The following is an 18695-nucleotide window of genomic DNA, read 5'->3' as shown; positions in this document are numbered from 1 at the left end:
ACACTTCATTTAAACAATGTGTCATTTACTGTAATTATTTTGATACCATTTTCTGATAATGTTCCTTATTATGCTGATAATATATCCTAAGCCTGGGAAACGTACTTGGAGAGCTGCCTAAATCCCTGCGGCCCAGGTCACAGACACAGCAACTAAACAGTTGGGATGAAGCAGACTTATAATGCTGCATACACACGAAAAGATTCTCTGTCCAACCAACCAACTAGGTGACTGGTTGGAATGAGAATCTGGTAACGTATGGGAGTAACTGATGATCAGCAATTTGCTCCTAAATGCCAGAAAACAGATGAAAATGGCGTCAGACAAGTTTGTTAAATGTTTGATCTAAACAATTTGTTCAAACAACGGTTTTTGTCCATTTTCCGGCGTTTGGGAGCAAATTGCTGATTGTCATTTACTTTCATACGTTACCAGATTCTCATTCCAACAAACCATCTAGTTGGATGGTTGGACAGAAAATCTTAACGTGTGTACGCACCATAAGAGATACTGGCAGAATAACCTTAGATGCACTCAGAAGGTACAGAACTATCAACTTCAAATGTAGGAAATGTGCCCCCGTGTTTTTAGAGCTCCCTTATTTTGATATATTCAGTCAGTCACAGGCATTAACTGCACCCTGAAAGGGCACTCACTGACAGCCGTCCATTTATTGGCTGCTCACTGACGGCCGTCCATTTATTGGCTGCTCACTGACGGCCGTCCATTTATTGGCTGCTCACTGACGGCCGTCCATTTATTGGCTGCTCACTGACGGCCGTCCATTTATTGGCTGCTCACTGACGGCCGTCCATTTATTGGCTGCTCACTGACGGCCGTCCATTTATTGGCTACTCACTGACGGCCGTCCATTTATTGGCTACTCACTGACGGCCGTCCATTTATTGTCTGTCAGTGTGTGCTCTTTCAAAGTGCAGTTAATGCCTGTGACACTCAGCACCAAGAGCCCATCATGTACTGTGTATATATTAGAGATGAGCGGTTCGGATTCTGTGGAATCCGAACCGCTCCGAACATTGGGGATCCGAGTCCACCCGAACCCTGTTCGGGTGTTCACCGCCTGACTCGGATCCCCGTTCGGGGCCGAACGGCGGCCGCCTGATGTCGGATTCTCACTAGAGAATCCGACATCAGGTCTCCTCGCGTGTAGGGCAGAGCGCAGTGATAGCGCTCTGCCCTACACAGACACAGACACACAGCCGCCAGCGGCAGCTGTGTGTTTGTTACAGCAGCCAATGAGAGTCACACAGACTCTCATTGGCTGCTGCACGGAGGGAGCCGGCTGGAGCTCACACATGAGCTCCGTCTTCCGGCTCCCTCCTCAGCGTGTGACAGAGCGGACGGCGCGGGAGCGGGGATACAGGTAAGTTTTATTTTTTTTATTTTTTTACTTGTCAAAGGTCCGGGGGCGCTACTGGGGGGGGGGATCTGCACTACTGGGGGGGTCTGCTACTGGGGGGGGCTATACTACTGGGGGGGCCATACTACAGAGGGGCCTGCTACTGGGGGGGCTATACTACTGGGGGGGGGTCTGCACTACTGGGGGGGGTCTGCTACTGGGGGAGGCAATACTACTGGGGGGGCCATACTACAGAGGGGCCTGCTACTGGGGGGGCTATACTACTGGGGGGGGGTCTGCTACTGGGGGGGCCATACTACTGGGGGGGATCTGCACTATTGGGGGGCCATACTACAGAGGGGCCTGCTACTGGGGGGGGGCTATACTACTGGGGGGGTCTGCACTACTGGGGGGGGTCTGCTACTGGGCAGGGCTATACTACTGGGGGGCCATACTACAGAGGGGCCTGCTACTGGGGGGGGCTATACTACTGGGGGGGGTCTGCTACTGGGGGGGCCATACTACTGAGGGGCCTGCTACTGGGGGGGGCCATACTACAGGGGGGGCCCATACTACAGGGGGGGCTACTACTGGAGCAGCCTACTACTGGGGGGGCCTGCTACTGGGGGAGCCATACTACTGGGGGAGCCATACTACTGGGGGAGCCATACTACTGGGGGGGCATACTACTGGGTGGCATGCTAATGGGGGGCATACTACTGGGGGGGCCTGCTAATGGGGGACATACTACTGGGGGGGCCTGCTAATGGGGGGCATACTACTGGGGAGCATTCAACTGGGGGCACTGCATAGTGGACCGTACTACTAAGGGGACTGCATAGGGGGCACCACTGCTGGGGGACATTGTGTAAGGGACACCGCTACTGTGGGCATTGTGTAAAAGGGTCACTACTGTGGGCATTGTGTAAAAGGGGCACTACTGTGTGTCGTAACATAAATAAGAGACACTACTTTATGGTGTAATGTGAATCAGGCCCTATGTGCGGTGTAATGCTAATAAGATTGTGCACTGTGACTCCTAGGGCCGTAGCCCACTTTGTAAACAAGTACTGTGACTCTGCTGGCCGTACCCCACTGGGTGGGTGCACTACTTTTCATTTCTGCCACTGCTGTGTGGCAATGTGTCATAGATGTGCTTTATACTGTGGTGTCTGTGTCGTTGTGCCGCTGCTTTGTCGCTTAGTAACCAGTCAGCTCACTGCAACCTTTGGCCAATAATGTTGAAAACAATATTATAAGCTGTGATATGGTCTAAATTGACTGGAAATTAATGTTATTGAGGTTAATAATACTCTAGGAAGAAAAAAAAGACCAATTTATGTGATTTTAGCTTTTTTTGTCAATTTTTGTAAAAAAATCCAAATCCAAATCCAAAGCCAGTCACCGCAGTTTGGCAAATCCAAATCCAAATCCAAAGCCGGACGACGAATTAGAACCAAATCCAAATCCGGCAAAAATGGTCCGGCGCACATCCCTAGTATATATATATATATATATATATATATATATATATATATATATATATATATATATATATATATATATAACACCATTCTGTTTGACTTACATTTTAGTGAGACCACCATGGGGGGGGAGAAATGCCCATCACACACCACTCTCTGATGCCCGACACCTGCGTTGCTGTCCCAAACAGTGCAGCGCTGCTGTTACCAGGCTCTGCTCCTCCCGATGCTGCCGCCCACAAGCACACTGTGTGCACAGTGCGCCCTGCTGACTAGCGCCAGCCACCGCTACCCACAACCCCGCGGTGGCCGTCATGATGTCCCCTCCGCAGGCCCCGCCCCTGACATTGACTAATCGCGCATGTACAGTCCCATTGCTTCTGAAAAATGGGAGTTTAAGTAAAGTTTGCGGAGGAGCAGGAGGCTTCATTGAAAATCGGGAGGGTAGGCATCTCTGGTCTGTACCACTGTTTATGAAATAGTGTGTATACTGCAGCCGTTAATAGGCTGCTGTGTTTTTTTCTTTTTCATTGTGTTTATTTTATTAGTGTATACACATGTAAACCACACTTACCTACTTTTGAAAAAGCATGTCAGGGAGAGTGCAAAAGCAGCACCTATGAGCGCGGCGGTAAAGTGGGCGTGTACTGCGACATCTAAGAGGCGTGTCATATAACTGACTTGCATACAAATGTAAATGATCCCCAAAGCAGTTAGTAAGATCTATTTGGTGATGAAAACACCCCGAAACTTATCAGAAAATACATGTAGCCATAGGGATCATTGTGGCTTATACCCAATGCAGGGAAATGATACTAATGCATGTAACAATAGGGATCATTGTGCCTTATACCAAATGCAGGGAAATGATACTAATGCATGTAACCATAGGGATCATTGTGCCTTATACCCAATGCAGGGAAATGATACTAATGAATGAATATATATATTATACTGTATATATAGTGATAGAGGCACTGGAGAAGTCTGGGGTGGCATATATGTGTGTCCCAGATTCCTTCCATATAGGCATTTTAAAAAACCCCAGGAGAAGTCTGTTATGCCAAACAGCCAAGAAGTGTTGGCTTTTGGTAAAAGCCGGATAATGGGTCCTGGGGTTGCGGACGTGGGAAGAGAGGGAGGGCTCCATCCACAGGCTATGTTGGGACTTTCAGTCTGAGAGCAGGCTGATTAGTAGTTGCACCTGGAAGTGGCTCAGATATGCTGTGTTAGGTTTTGGTTCAGTGCCTCATACACGCTGGGGAGAACAGACCTTGAGGTTTGTTCAGAGACACTATGATGTTGGAAAGTGCTGTGTTTGTGTTAAGGCAGTAGGCCCTGCCACTTGTAGAGAGGGAATAACCTGTCTAGTTAGTGCCCAGACGGGCTAGGATTTATTTTTACGTTTTGTTTATTTTGTTGTTTATATTGCACAATAAAACTGGTTCCAACCAGCTTGCACGAAAACCCTGGACTGGAGTGCTGTTTCCTGGCTGCTGTGTGTAAGTGGGTGTCGATCTACCACAGGAGAGGGCCCCCCTACCCCAACTATATCACAAGTGGTGGAGAATGCGGGCAGACACAAGGAAAACTGCAGCAAGTGGAAAAGTTTTGCATTGAAAATTTAAGAGAGACAGACAACAATTTGTTGTTTGGATGTCAACCTGTGTTTTATGAAATCCATGAAGGTGGCGTCAGTAGATGCTTAGGAAAGCCAGATTCCGCTTCCAACCTACGCCTAAAGACAACATGGAGGACATTGTTAAGGCCTTGCTCCAAGCTAACAAAACTCAGCAGGAAACTAACAAAACTCTGCAAGAAGCTACTAGAGCTCAGCAGGAAACTACCAGAACTCAGCAAGTCGCCATAGAGGAAACCCACCAGGCCTTAAGAGAGGTGGTACAGCAGCTAGTAGTCTGGTCTGTAGATACTTCCCCTGCTCTTCCAACTCACACCATACGAGCCAGTCACTTTCTGCAAAAGATGGCCCAGAATGATGATGTGGAAGCGTATCTTACGGCCTTTGAAAGAACCGCAGAAAGAGAGAATTGGCCTAAAAAGCAGTGGGCAAGTCTTATGGCACCTTACCTGTCTGGAGAACCACAGAAAGCATACTATGACTTGTGCCTGGCTGATGCGAAAGACTATGTTAAATTGAAACAGGAAATCTAAACTCGATTGGGTGTCACAGTATTTTGTTCGCGCCCAACGAGTCCACCGCTTGGAGTTCCAAACAGTAAAGCCTCCACTCTCGCAAATGCATGACCTCATCCATCTTACCACAAAATGGCTGCAGCCAGAGACTCTAACAGGACCACAGATCATGTAAAGGGTCATTATGGATCGATATCTGCAGTCTCTACCTGCAACTCTGCGCAAGTGGGTGAGCCATGCAGACCCTAAGACCAATTGGTTGAACTAGTGGAGAGGTATGTGGCTGAGGAACTGTTGAGTGTGCCCCACCAAGCCAGGATTCCGCAACAGCGATCTCCTGTGATCACTGGTAAGATTGTCCCAGGGGAGAAGGGTGCTGGGCGATGGAATGTACTTAAGACTGTGGGTTTGAAACCTGGAGATAGGCCAGCCAGGCCAGGAAGGTTCCTACCCCATAATAGACTTGAAAATAGTAAGATTCAATGTTTACGATGTGGTAGTTTGGGCCATATTGCTGCTAATTGTTCACATACCTCTGAACCTAGAGTAGAGGCTCTGTTAGATTCTGGTAGCCTGGTTACACTTGTGAAAGCTGAACTGGTGAACCCCTTGAAGCGTAAGGGTAAAACTGTTGGTGTGACCTGCATACATGGGGATACTCTGTATTATTTTACTACAGAGGTGAACATAGAAACACAATGTGGTTCCGCGATAGTCTCTGTGGGTTTAGTGCATGGCTTGATGTATGATGCAATATTGGGGAGAGACACTGCGTGGTTCTGGAAGTTGTGGGAAAGCAGATTTGTTATAAGAAGTAAATAACCCCAACCCATTTGAGGAGGTTACTGATGCAGTAGCACAGGGAGTTTCTTCAGAGTCTGATGTGTTCCCCTTTTCTAGCGTGATTGGCGAACCAGAGAATGATGGTGGCTCACCAAGTGATGTGCCTCCTACAGAGATGGGAAGTGTTCTGGAGCCAGTTGGTTGCCTGCCTGATGTTGAAATCAGAAAAGAGATCTTTGCCATAGGGTAGTTAATTTACCCTACTCTGGTTAAAGCCAGGTGAAAATGTAAAAGTGATTGATGGCAAATCCGTAGACCCAGATAGTCCGTTGTCATATCCTCACATGGCAGTATGCCAGGATTTTTTTTTATCAGGTGACTAAGAAAGGAGAAGATGTTGTGGAACAACTAATAGTTCCAAAGGCAGTGTTAGACCTGGCTCATAGTCACATAACTGCAGGTCACCTAGGGGAAAGAAGAAAAAAAAACACTGAGCAAATTTTACAGAGGTTTTTCTGGCCTGGGGTCCATAAAGAGGTTTCTGACTATTGTGCATCCTGCCCTGAAGGTCAATATCATGCTCCAAGACCACATTTTAAAAGTCCACTTGTTCCATTACCCATTATTGAGGTTCCGCTTGAAAGAATAGCTATGGATTTGGTTGGACCATTAATGAAGTTTATCCGGGGTCATCAATATATTCTAGTGATAATGGATTACGCTACCAGGTACCCGGAAGCGATATCATTGCGCAATACGTCAACAGAGACCATTGCTAGAGAATTAGTCCATGTCTTTAGCAGGTAGGGAATACCTAAGGAAATCCTGACTGACCAAGGTACCCCATTTATGTCCAAAATCATAAGAGAGTTATGCCGCCTGTTTAAAATTGATCAGTTAAGAACTTCTGTGTATCACCCCCAAACTGATGGGTTAGTGGAGAGGTTTAACAAAACTTTAAAACCACATGCTTAGAAAAGTAGTGGACAAACATGGTAGATATTGGGATTACTTGTTACCTTATTTGTTGTTGGCCATAAGAGAGGTTCCCCAATCCTCCTCTGGGTTTTCACCTTATGATTTGTTGTATGGGAGACACCCAAGAGGATTACTGGACATTGCCAAAGAGAAATGGGAGGGGCAGTCCAGTCCATATAAAACTGTTATTTAGCATGTTTCCCAAATGCAGGAGAGAATTGCTGCTGTGGTGCCGATAGTAAGAGAGCACTTGGAACGGGCCCAACAGGCACAGCAGAGGGTATACAACCGTAATACTCAGTTACGCATCTTTGCTCCTGGGGACAGAGTGTTAGTGTTGGTTCCCACAGTAGAAAATAAACTTTTGGCTAAGTGGCAAGGACCCTTTGAAATTCTAGAAAACGTGGGGGAGGTTAATTATAAAGTTTACCAGCCTGGGAAAAGAAAGCCAGAACAGATATACCATGTAAATCTTATAAAACCTTGGAAGGATAGAGCAGCTCTGTCAGCCATCCCAGCCTCTTCAGTAAACCCAGGGCCCTTGTTTCCCGAAGTGACAGTAGCTAAAACCCTGTCGGCAGTTTAACAGCAGGAAGTTAAGGAATTTCTTATCAGAAATTGTGGTTTTGCCTGGTATGTCTGAAAACAAAACCCTGACATTAAATATGACATAATCACTGACCCAGGGGTTAAGATTAACCTAAAGCCCTATAGGTTACCAGAAGCCCAAAGAGAATCAGTATCTAAAGAAATAAATAAAAAATGTTGGAATTGGGTGTAAGTGAAGAATCACAGTGAGTGGTCAATTCCCATTGTGCTTATTCCAAAGCCTGACAGGAGTCTGCATTTCTGCAATGATTTCCAAAAATTGAACAGTGTGTCAAAATTCAATGCCTACCTAATGCCTATGGTGGATGAACTTATTGAAAGGACTAGGAACAGCCAGGTATTATTACTATCATCCTTTCCTTTATTTATATGGCGCCACAAGTGTTCCGCAGCGCCTTACATAGTACATAGAACCAATAGGTGAACAAGAAGCAAGTAACTTACAGTACATTACAGTGCAGGACAAGGACACGATTTATATACATTGCTGCAAGCGATTAAAGCACTCACAATAAGCAGCCGGGAGTTGCCAGTCACGTGTTAGGTGCCCTAATGGGGAGTAAAGAGTAGAAGAAAACGTAAATAGAAGCACATGAGGGAAGAGGTCCATGCTCGTGAGAGCTTACATTCTAAAGGGGAGGGGCAGACAGACAGGCATGATACAGAAGGGGAAGATAGGGAGGAAAGAGCATGAGGTGGGTTAGGATGAGTGCTGGAAGGCCTTGATGAAGTAGTGGGTCTTGAGAGCCCATTTGAAGATTTGTAGAGAGGTGGAGAGTCTGATGGGGAGAGGGAGAGCATTCCAAAGGTAGGGAGCAGCATGGGCAAAATCTTGGATGCGGGAGTGGGAGGAAGTAATCAGTTGGCAAGAGAGGCAGCATGCATTTGTTGAGCGAAGTGGACAGGCAGGAGTGTGAAGGGAGAGAAGGTCAGAAATGTATGCGGGAGAGGATTTGGTGAGGGCTTTGTATGCGAGTGTAAGAACCTTGAATTGGCATCTGAAGGGGAAGGGGAGCCAGTGTAGGGCTTGAAGGAGAGGGGAAGCAGATTTAGAACATCTGGAGATGAAGATGAGCTGAGCAGCAACATTGAGAACAGATTGTAGTGGAGAGAGGTGAGAGACAGGGAGGTCAGCTAGGAGAAGGTTACAGTAGTCCAGTCTGGAGATGACCAGTGAGTGGATAAGGGTTTTGGTGGCATCCTGGGTGAGGAGATATTTTTTAGGTGGAAATAGCAGAACTGCGAGAGGTGCTGAATGTGTGGTTTAAAGGAGAGTGAGGAGTCTGGGATAACTCCAAGACAGCGCACTTTGGGGCTAGAGGAGATAGTTGTGCCATCAATGGATAATGAAATTGTGGGAAGTGATGTAGTGGAAGAGGGTGGGAAGATGATTAGCTCAGTCTTCAACATGTTAAGTTTAAGAAAGCGCTGGGACATCCATGAAGAGACAGCAGAGAGACAGTTGGAGATACAGGTAAGGAGTGAGGGGGAGAGGTAAATTTGAGTGTCATCAGCATAGAGATGACATTAGAGGTCAAAGGAGTTAATGAGTTCTCCTTTTCTCCCTATATATATGTCCTCTTTAGGTGGGGAGGTCCAAGAACAGAACATTGCAGAACTCCTACTGTTAGTGGAAGTGGGGGGGGGGGGGGGGAGTCATGAGAGGACACAGAGAAGGAACGATCAGAGAGGTAGGTGGAAAGCCAGGAGAGGGCAGTGCCACATAAACTGAGTGAGTAAAGGATTTGCAGGAGGAGAGGGTGGTCTACAGTGTCAAATGCAGCAGAGGTGTCAAGGAGAATGAGCAGATAGTGGCCCTTGGATTTGGCAGCAAGGAGGGCGTCGCTGACTTTCGTGAGGGCAGTTTCAGTGGAGTGGACAGAACGGAAGCCAGACTGAAAAGGGTCAAGGAGGGAGTGGGAGGAAAGAAAGGTGGTAAGGCGGTTGTAGACAATACGCTCAAGGAGTTTGTAAGCAAAAGGGAGATGAGAGATGGGTCAATTGTTAGAAAGTAGGTTAGGATCAAGGGTAGGTGTTTTTAAGAATGGAGAAGGCAAGGGCATGTTTGAATGCAGAAGGGACAGTGCCAGATGATAGGGAGAGATTAAGGAGGTGAGCCAGATGGGAACAGGCAGAAGGAGACAGGTAGGAGAGGAGATGGGAAGGGATAGGGTCAAGAGGGGAGGTGAGGACCAGATGAGGGCCATGACTTCCTCTCCAGAATCAGGGGAGAAGGATGTCAGAGTTGGGGAGACAGAAGGGGAGGGGTGGTCAGGGCAAGGAGGGGGAGGAGAGCTGAGGGTCTGAAGGGATATGATCTCCTCACGTATGGAGTCAATTTTAGATGTAAAGTAGGTGGCAAAGTCAAGGGCAGAGAGCGAGGAGGGGGAAGGGCAGAGGAGGGAGTTGACCACTGTAGACTTAACCAAAGGGTATTGGCAAGTGCAGTCAACTGAGAATGCCAAAGAAAAGATGGGGCACCGGCTACCTTTCATAGGATGATGGACAGAATTCTAAGGCCCCATAGACAGTATGCTGCTGCTTATCTGGATGATGTGGTCATTCATAGTCCTGATTGGCAGTCTCACTTCCCCAGAGTACAAGCAGTGTTGGACTCCATTTATAGGGCAGGATTGACAGCCAACCCCAAAAAATGTTGCCTAGGGATGGAAGAAGTAAAGTATCTTGGGTACACCATTGGCAGAGGTTTGAGAAAGCCACAGCTTAATAAAATTGAGGCAATACAAAACTGGCCACGGCCCCTGAGTAAGAAGGTGAGAGCCTTCTTAGGGATCACTGGGTATTATAGGAGGTTTATACCCAATTTTGCCACCATTACAGTCCCACTAACTGACCTTACCAAAGGCAAACAGAAAGTCATGGTGGAATGGGGTCCTGAAGCAGAGAGGACTTTTCAGGAGTTAAAAATTGCATTGTGTTCCCAACCAGTTCTGATGACCCCTGATTTTGACAGGGAGTTTGTTGTGCAAAGTGATGCATCAGATGTAGGCATCGGAGCGTTCCTGTCCCAGAGTAAAGAAGGTGAAGAGAACACCCTATTTGTTACTTAAGCAGGAAGTTAAATGTACATGAGAGAAACTATGCTACGGTCGAGAAAGAAGCATTGGCCATAAAGTGAGCATTAGAAACTCTCATGTACTACTTGATGGGAAGGAAGTTCAGGCTGATCACTGACCATGCCCCATTGAAATGGATGTCAGGGAACAAAGAGAGCAATGGGAGAATAACAAGCATTGCAAAACTTTGAAAACTTGACTTAAAGTTTTGCAATGCCAAGTTTCAGTCGAAAACAGGCCAGGAAGCCAGCTGGCCAATGCAGATGCTTTGTTGCATGTTTATTGTTTGGGGGTTGCAGTTGTTCCGCCCCATAGGTCAAAACAAAAGGTGCACATTACACCGAGCAGCGCCTATAACACTATACCCAGCACAGTATAGCCATTAGGGAGCACATTATACCTTGTATAGTATACAGAGCAGCGCCTATAACACCATACCCAGCACATTATACCTTGTATAGTATACAGAGCAGCGCCTATAACACTATACCCAGCACAGTATAGCCATTAGGGAGCACATTATACCTTGTATAGTATAGCCATTAGGGAGCACATTATACCTTGTATAGTATACAGAGCAGCGCCTATAACACTATACCCAGCACAGTATAGCCATTAGGGAGCACATTATACCTTGTATAGTATACAGAGCAGTGCCTATAACACTATACCCAGCACAGTATAGCCATTAGGGAGCACATTATACCTTGTATAGTATACAGAGCAGCGCCTATAACACTATACCCAGCACAGTATAGCCATTAGGGTGCACATTATACCTTATATAGTATACAGAGCAGCGCCTATTACACTATACCCAGCACAGTATAGCCATTAGGGTGCACATTATACCTTGTATAGTATAGCCATTAGGGAGCACATTATACCTTGTATAGTATACAGAGCAGCGCCTATAACACTATACCCAGCACAGTATAGCCATTAGGGTGCACATTATACCTTGAATAGTATACAGAGCAGCGCCTATAACACTATACCCAGCACAGTATAGCCATTAGGGAGCACATTATACCTTGTATAGTATAGCCATTAGGGAGCACATTATACCTTGTATAGTATACAGAGCAGCGCCTATAACACTATACCCAGCACAGTATAGCCATTAGGGAGCACATTATACCTTGTATAGTATACAGAGCAGTGCCTATAACACTATACTCAGCACAGTATAGCCATTAGGGAGCACATTATACCTTGTATAGTATACAGAGCAGCGCCTATAACACTATACCCAGCACAGTATAGCCATTAGGGAGCACATTATACCTTGTATAGTATAGCCATTAGGGAGCACATTATACCTTGTATAGTATACAGAGCAGCGCCTATAACACTATACCCAGCACAGTATAGCCATTAGGGAGCACATTATACCTTGTATAGTATACAGAGCAGTGCCTATAACACTATACCCAGCACAGTATAGCCATTAGGGAGCACATTATACCTTGTATAGTATACAGAGCAGCGCCTATAACACTATACCCAGCACAGTATAGCCTTAGGGAGCACATTATACCTTGTATAGTATACAGAGCAGCGCCTATAACACTATACCCAGCACAGTATAGCCATTAGGGAGCACATTATACCTTGTATAGTATACAGAGCAGCGCCTATAACACTATACCCAGCACATTATACCCATTAGGGTGCACATTATACCTTGTATAGTATACAGAGCAGCGCCTATAACACTATACCCAGCACAGTATAGCCATTAGGATGCACATTATACCTTGTATAGTATACAGAGCAGCGCCTATAACACTATACCCATCACAGTATACCTTGTATAGTATACAGAGCAGCGCCTATAACACTATACCCAGCACAGTATAGCCATTAGGGAGCACATTATACCTTGTATAGTATAGCCATTAGGGAGCACATTATACCTTGTATAGTATACAGAGCAGCGCCTATAACACTATACCCAGCACAGTATAGCCATTAGGGAGCACATTATACCTTGTATAGTATACAGAGCAGCGCCTATAACACTATACCCAGCACAGTATAGCCATTAGGGAGCACATTATACCTTGTATAGTATACAGAGCAGCGCCTATAACACTATACCCAGCACAGTATAGCCATTAGGGTGCACATTATACCTTGTATAGTATACAGAGCAGCGCCTATAACACTATACCCAGCACAGTATAGCCATTTGGGAGCACATTATACCTTGTATAGTATACAGAGCAGCACCTATAACACTGTACCCAGCACAGTAGGCGGGTGAGTGCTGCAGGTGGTGGGCATCTCTGTGTGAATGCCATCGCCGGCAGTCGCCATGCACCTGAATCAGGACCTTTATCTGTGATATCTCAGGTGTAATTGCAGTAATAAATAGCACTGTTACCTCATTTGGCATAATCCTGAGCAAAGAGACATTTGTGCAGGAATTATGGCATAACGCAGTGTGAGTAATACAATAGACTGTAAGCTCTTTATCTGTGCCCTGGGCTGTAATAATAAGGTCGATGTCAGAGTGCAAAGGTTTGTTACCAGCGTCTCTGGGCTCGGAGATACAGAGGTGAATTACAGCTTATAATGCTCTGTAAGCCGACACCAGACAGCGCTACAGCAGAGTGGGCGCACGGAGCCCTGTAATCCATTACAGATGTTAGGAAGCAGCGAGCTCTGAATACTGTTATTATGTAATAGCCAGAACCAGGTCACAGGATGGTCTGTGCCCTATGGCACATCTGCACCTAATATAGCACTAGACCTGACCTTATTACCAGAGTCTGGGGCCGCCCGAATGCCTTTACTAAGACCATGTTCTACTGGCATATGGTCAGAAATGTATTTGTGTGTCTATGTATATTATATCTGTCCTTGTCCTCCATTGTATTTGTATTATACTGTTAAACACTTTTTGTTTATGTACTGCGTAAGGCGCTGCGGAACACTTGTGGCGCCATATAAATAAAGGATAATAATAATAATAATATTCACCTTTTGTTTATAAATATCCCTTTATATAGTTCTCTGATGCAAAATTCAAATGCATATAAAAGTTGCTACAAAGTCTCCAGTGTGTTTTATTACTTCCTTAGTAGGGGTCATTAATGTTACTTACAGCTATAAAGCTGCACAAAATCACATAACTCCCATTTATACATCACCAGTCAGGCAGCTACGCACACTAACACCCAATGGTTTCTCCAACCAGTGCAACTGAATGTACTGGTGAGAATCCCCAGAGAGATTGGTGTATGTGGACTACACCTCTACAGCTATGACTGGATGCTGGGAGTTGTAGTACTGAGGGATATAGATTGCACAGTGCTATATTATACCCAGTCTGCAGGATTATGTCTGTAATCACAGCAGTACCAGAGTCCCTGCTCGCCCAGCTATGACCGGATGCTGGGAGTTGTAGTACTGAGAGACATGAGATTATACAGGGCTATATTATGCTCATTCTGCAGGATTATGTCTGTAATCACAGCAGTACCAGAGTCCCTGCTCGCCCAGCTATGACTGGATGCTGGGAGTTGTAGTACTGAGGGATATGAGATTGTACAGTGCTATATTATGCTCATTCTGCAGGATTGTATCTGTAATCACAGCAGTACCAGAGTCCCTGCTCACCCAGCTATGACCGGATGCTGGGAGTTGTAGTACTGAGGGATATGAGATTGTACAGTGCTATATTATGCTCATTCTGCAGGATTGTATCTGTAATCACAGCAGTACCAGAGTCCCTGCTCGCCCAGCTAGCGGCTGACCTGTCCCACCACCCACATCTGGCTGGGAGACAGAATACAAATGTTTTTCTTTATTCTATACAGAACAAAGCAGCTACTCTGAAAACATCCCACTCACAAAACCATATCACACCACTGTGGCTCCACAAGGACCCCTGGCAACAGACTTAGGAGACAACTTAATATATGAATCAGTGGCACTCACATTACCCCTCCTCCCATCGGCCTGGATGATGCATAGACATGGCTAGTGGCAGCACAATACTGGGGTGCTCAGACACACCCATAGCAGACCACAGAGCACAAGGAAAATCCCTCTCACAAGCCAGATACTGCACAGCTGTAACACATACATCGTCTACACCAGGGGTAGCCAGCCAAGGTCCTCATGAGCTACCAACAGTGCATATTTTCCAGGTCTCCTCACAGAATCACAAGTGAAATAATTAGCTTCACCTGTGGATCTTTTCAAATGTGTTAGTGAGTAGCGAATACACCTGTGCACCAGCTAGGTGATCTGGAAAACGTGAACTGTTGGTAGCCCTCGAGGACCGAGGTTGGCTATCCCTGTTCTACACTATGCCCAGTCTGTCCTGCCAGCTACTTTAATCCACCAGTCCCAATATTATTGCCCCTACATTAGCAGTATGTCCATATGTCTGCAGCTTGCCATTCAGAATAATGCAATCCCTATATTTTGGGGCTAGGTGTACATGGAGAACCCTCCAGTTACTTGTACAGATTGCAATAGGGACTATCACACCCTCCTACATGTCCTCTTCCACCAGGTACACAATGCTCTGCTCCTGGGCTTCCCACATACACACCCTCCAACATGACCTCTTCCACCTGGTACACAATGCTCTGCTCCTGGGCTTCCCACATACACATCCTCCTACATGACCTCTTCCACCTGATACACAATGCTCTGCTCCTGGGCTTCCCACATACACACCCTCCTACATGTCCTCTTCCACCAGGTACACAATGCTCTGCTCCTGGGCTTCCCACATACACACCCTCCAACATGACCTCTTCCACCAGGTACACAATGCTCTGCTCCTGGGCTTCCCACTTCCATACCCTCTTCCACCTGGTACACAATGCTCTGCTCCTGGGCTTCCCACTAATAATGTGCGATTGCAGCCACCTGTGCTGACCTGATTCACTGATGAGAACACAGGTAGCTGCACTCATACAGTATGTGGGAAACCCAGGAGCAGAGCACTGTGTACAGTACCTGGTGGAAGGGGTCATGTTGGAGGGTATGATGGTACCAATAGCGATCTATACAAGTAACTGGGGGTTCTGCAGGTACCCCCCACCCAATGCTACTGTTCATGGGTGTAATGGGCACTTCTTACCGATGTGGAGCCAGAGGAGCTTGCAATATAAACTTTGATCACCATCCTGGGTGATGGTGTCTAGGTGGCGGAGGAGCTCTGGTAGATGGCGGCTGGATGATGCTGCTGGTGCCCTCCTGCTCTGGATGCTGGTGCTGGTGCCCTCTTGCTCTGGATGCTGGTGCCCTCCTGCTCTGAATGATGCTGCTGGTGCCCTCTTGCTCTGGATGATACTGCAAGAACCCTCCTGCTCTGGATGACTCTGCTGGTGCCCTCCTGCTCTGGGTGATTGTGGCAGGGGCTAGATGCTGGTGCCCTCCTGCTCTGGGTGACTGTGGCAGATGCTGGTGCCCTCCTGCTCTGGGTGACTGTGGCAGATGCTGGTGCCCTCCTGCTCTGGGTGATTGTGGCAGATGCTGGTGCCCTCCTGCTCTGGGTGACTGTGGCAGATGCTGGTGCCCTCCTGCTCTGGGTGATTGTGGCAGGATGCTGGTGCCCTCCTGCTCTGGGTGACTGTGGCAGATGCTGGTGCCCTCCTGCTCTGGGTGATTGTGGCAGGATGCTGGTGCCCTCCTGCTCTGGGTGACTGTGGCAGATGATGGTGCCCTCCTGCTCTGGGTGACTGTGGCAGATGCTGGTGCCCTCCCTCCTGCTCTGGGTGATTGGGGCAGATGCTGGTGCCCTCCTGCTCTGGGTGACTGTGGCAGATGCTGGTGCCCTCCCTCCTGCTCTGGGTGATTGGGGCTGGATGATATGATGATGATGATGATGATGTTACTGTAGCAGCAGTTGCTGGATTCTGCTCTCTCCCACTCGTCTGCACTCTGCAAACTGGGAGGTTCTTTTTTTTCTATCAATTAACTTTATTTAACCCGGCAAAAAAAAAAAAAAACACAGCTGCACAATGAACAATCCCAGCAGTGTTCACTGTCGCTGTGTAGCTGGGAAATTTCCAGCTCAGGATGTCTGGATCAGCCCGTCATTGGGAAACACACCTGTAACTGCTCCAGCTTCCAGCAGCTGATGTAATGGATTATGCTGGGCATACACTACCAGATAAAATGTCTGTCAGACCGACAGACATTTTATCTGGCAGCCTGCCAGCCGCAGAAGTCGCCGGCATACACTGTGAGAGAAATCTCACAGTGTATAGCCCGACATCCGCGCTCCGCCCCCGGGGGTGGAGACATTTCCCTGTTCCTTCCGTAGGAACCAGGGACCCCGACATGCAGGTCACGGCCCTCCGACTGGGTTTGCTAGTACAGCTGGTGGTGTGCACTGGACTGTAGTTGGAAGTGCGCCGTAAGGCATACAAGCGTAGTCGACAAGCTGAGTTAAAACCAGATGAACTGTATAGTACTAGGGGTTAGACTGAAGCAGGTCACCAAGAATAGCCAAGGTCAAAACCGGAATCGCCAGACGCAGTACCAAAGGATCAGATGGAATCAGGAGCTCATTCAGACCCATTCGCAATGCTGCGCTCTCTCACAGCCGTCAGAGGGCGGATATGCAAATTCCTTGATTGCACGGCCAGGCTTAAGGATGCCCTCTATGTCTTAGAGAGCGACGGCAGAGTGATCGCACACCGGTGTAATGACGCCCACTTTTCAGTGTAAGCACACATCATCTCCAGGAAGTGTATAATTATTCAGCAACATCGAGAGCCATCGGAGCTGCACCCAGCCCTTGAGGTACAACCAGGTGACGTGTACTACGATGCTTCCAAGTTAATTATGCACGCCCAAAGAACGGCGTTTTGACGCTCAGACACGCCTGCGTTTGCACATCCACACCCTCATTTCCCTTTTCCTTCCCCTGTTACCACCCACAAATGGCCCGTCCTGTCACTCAATCTAGCGGGCTGGCTGTATGCTGAGAGCGATCGTCTCCCGACCGCTATGACTGCTTCGCGCACGCGCACTGTGTCTTTTACATATGCGCAGTTTTTAACAATCGGCCGGCTGTGAGTGAATGCAGCCTAGCGAGCAGGTCTGAATCGGGCCCTCAGCTCACTATAAACGAGGTCAGGAATAGATGTCAGGATACACAGATGTCAGAATGCTGGAGATAGGTGAGCCTACACTCTGTGGGGGTCATTCAGACCCACTCGCGAGCGCAGGACACTCGCAAGTGGGCCGATGTTACCCCAATGCGCATGCGCACGACGGAGGGAGCTCCATCGTGTGCATGCGTGAGACCCAGACAGCGACAGCCAAGCTGTCGCTCTGGGTCTGGCACCAAAGTGGGCGTGCTGTCGATGGTGACTGACAGCATGCCCCCTTTGGTGGGCGTGCCAGGGGCGTGGCTGCCAGACGGAGGCGTTCCCATGGGAACGCCTACCGTCTGGGTCCGGCCCCACTGACCTCACTAGTGAGGTCAGTGGAAGTGATTTTGGCTCTGATAGAGCCAAAATCACTCCAGGGCTTGCGGTCACCGAGACCCTACCGCAGGGTCTCTTCGTAAGCCCGATGGTCGCGATGGTGTTGACCATCGCGACCATCTTTTTGGCCGCTCCATTTTTAGATAGGAGGGCACTGATTCAGAGCGAGCGCTCTGGTCAGAGCGTCCGGCTCTGAATCAGGCCCTGTGTCCAAGATCCTCCTTATATATTAAGATAATGCAAATAAAAAACACAGTTGAAGGAAGCGCAGAGTCCAATAGGCATAAATAATAAACAGAAAATAATCAATTAAAAAAATAAATGATTGAATAAAATATTATAATGAGGTTTAATAAATTAAAAAACATATTTCCATGGAGTCAAAGGTAGGAAAGTGGATAAATACACATATTAAGATGCATGAAAACCATATAAGTAAACTGGAAAGTCAATATATGACCGCCACACTTGATATACTAAATACTTGACTGCCAAAGTAACAATTAAATTGTCTCTTGGTATTTAGAATGTAACCAAATGTTGCAAAGTTTAAAAGTGGGTAAAACTTCCTCTGAGAGAATCTGAGACAGTGGACAATTCCAAATGTTTTTGAACAAGAGAACTAATCCAGAAGTCCCTCTGCCAATCAGCCAATAAAGTGCCTGGTGGTAGACTAAAAGCTCTTTAAATGATAAATATCCCCTTGTGCCACAAAACACCACAAATGATTCCACTTTAGTTGATAGCAATATTATGGAGATCCATAGATGGTAATAGATCACGT

The 18695-nt window shown here is 47.2% G+C and overlaps 1 protein-coding gene across 3 annotated transcripts in view; it reads right to left on the bottom strand.

The window, feature by feature from the left end:
• SH3BGRL (SH3 domain binding glutamate rich protein like) overlaps nt 1-16368 on the bottom strand; it is an 85053-nt gene extending 68685 nt beyond the window's left edge. The window contains exon 1 of one of the 3 annotated variants that reach the window (XM_088450850.1): nt 15553-16368. In XM_088450850.1, the coding sequence (XP_088306976.1) occupies nt 15553-15597 (45 nt within the window). In that variant the 5' untranslated portion in view covers nt 15598-16368. Of the gene's footprint in view, nt 1-14393; nt 14515-14541; nt 14618-15552 lie in introns of those variants that run through there. The other 2 variants (XM_088450851.1, XM_088450852.1) reach the window with 2 other exon arrangements.
• Between the last annotated feature and the right edge of the window lie 2327 nt (nt 16369-18695).

Source organism: Taudactylus pleione, unplaced genomic scaffold (assembly GCF_031769625.1).
Source record: "Taudactylus pleione unplaced genomic scaffold, aTauple2 ptg000530l, whole genome shotgun sequence".
Lineage (NCBI taxonomy): Eukaryota > Metazoa > Chordata > Amphibia > Anura > Myobatrachidae > Taudactylus > Taudactylus pleione.
This window is presented reverse-complemented; position numbering and strand designations above follow the sequence as displayed.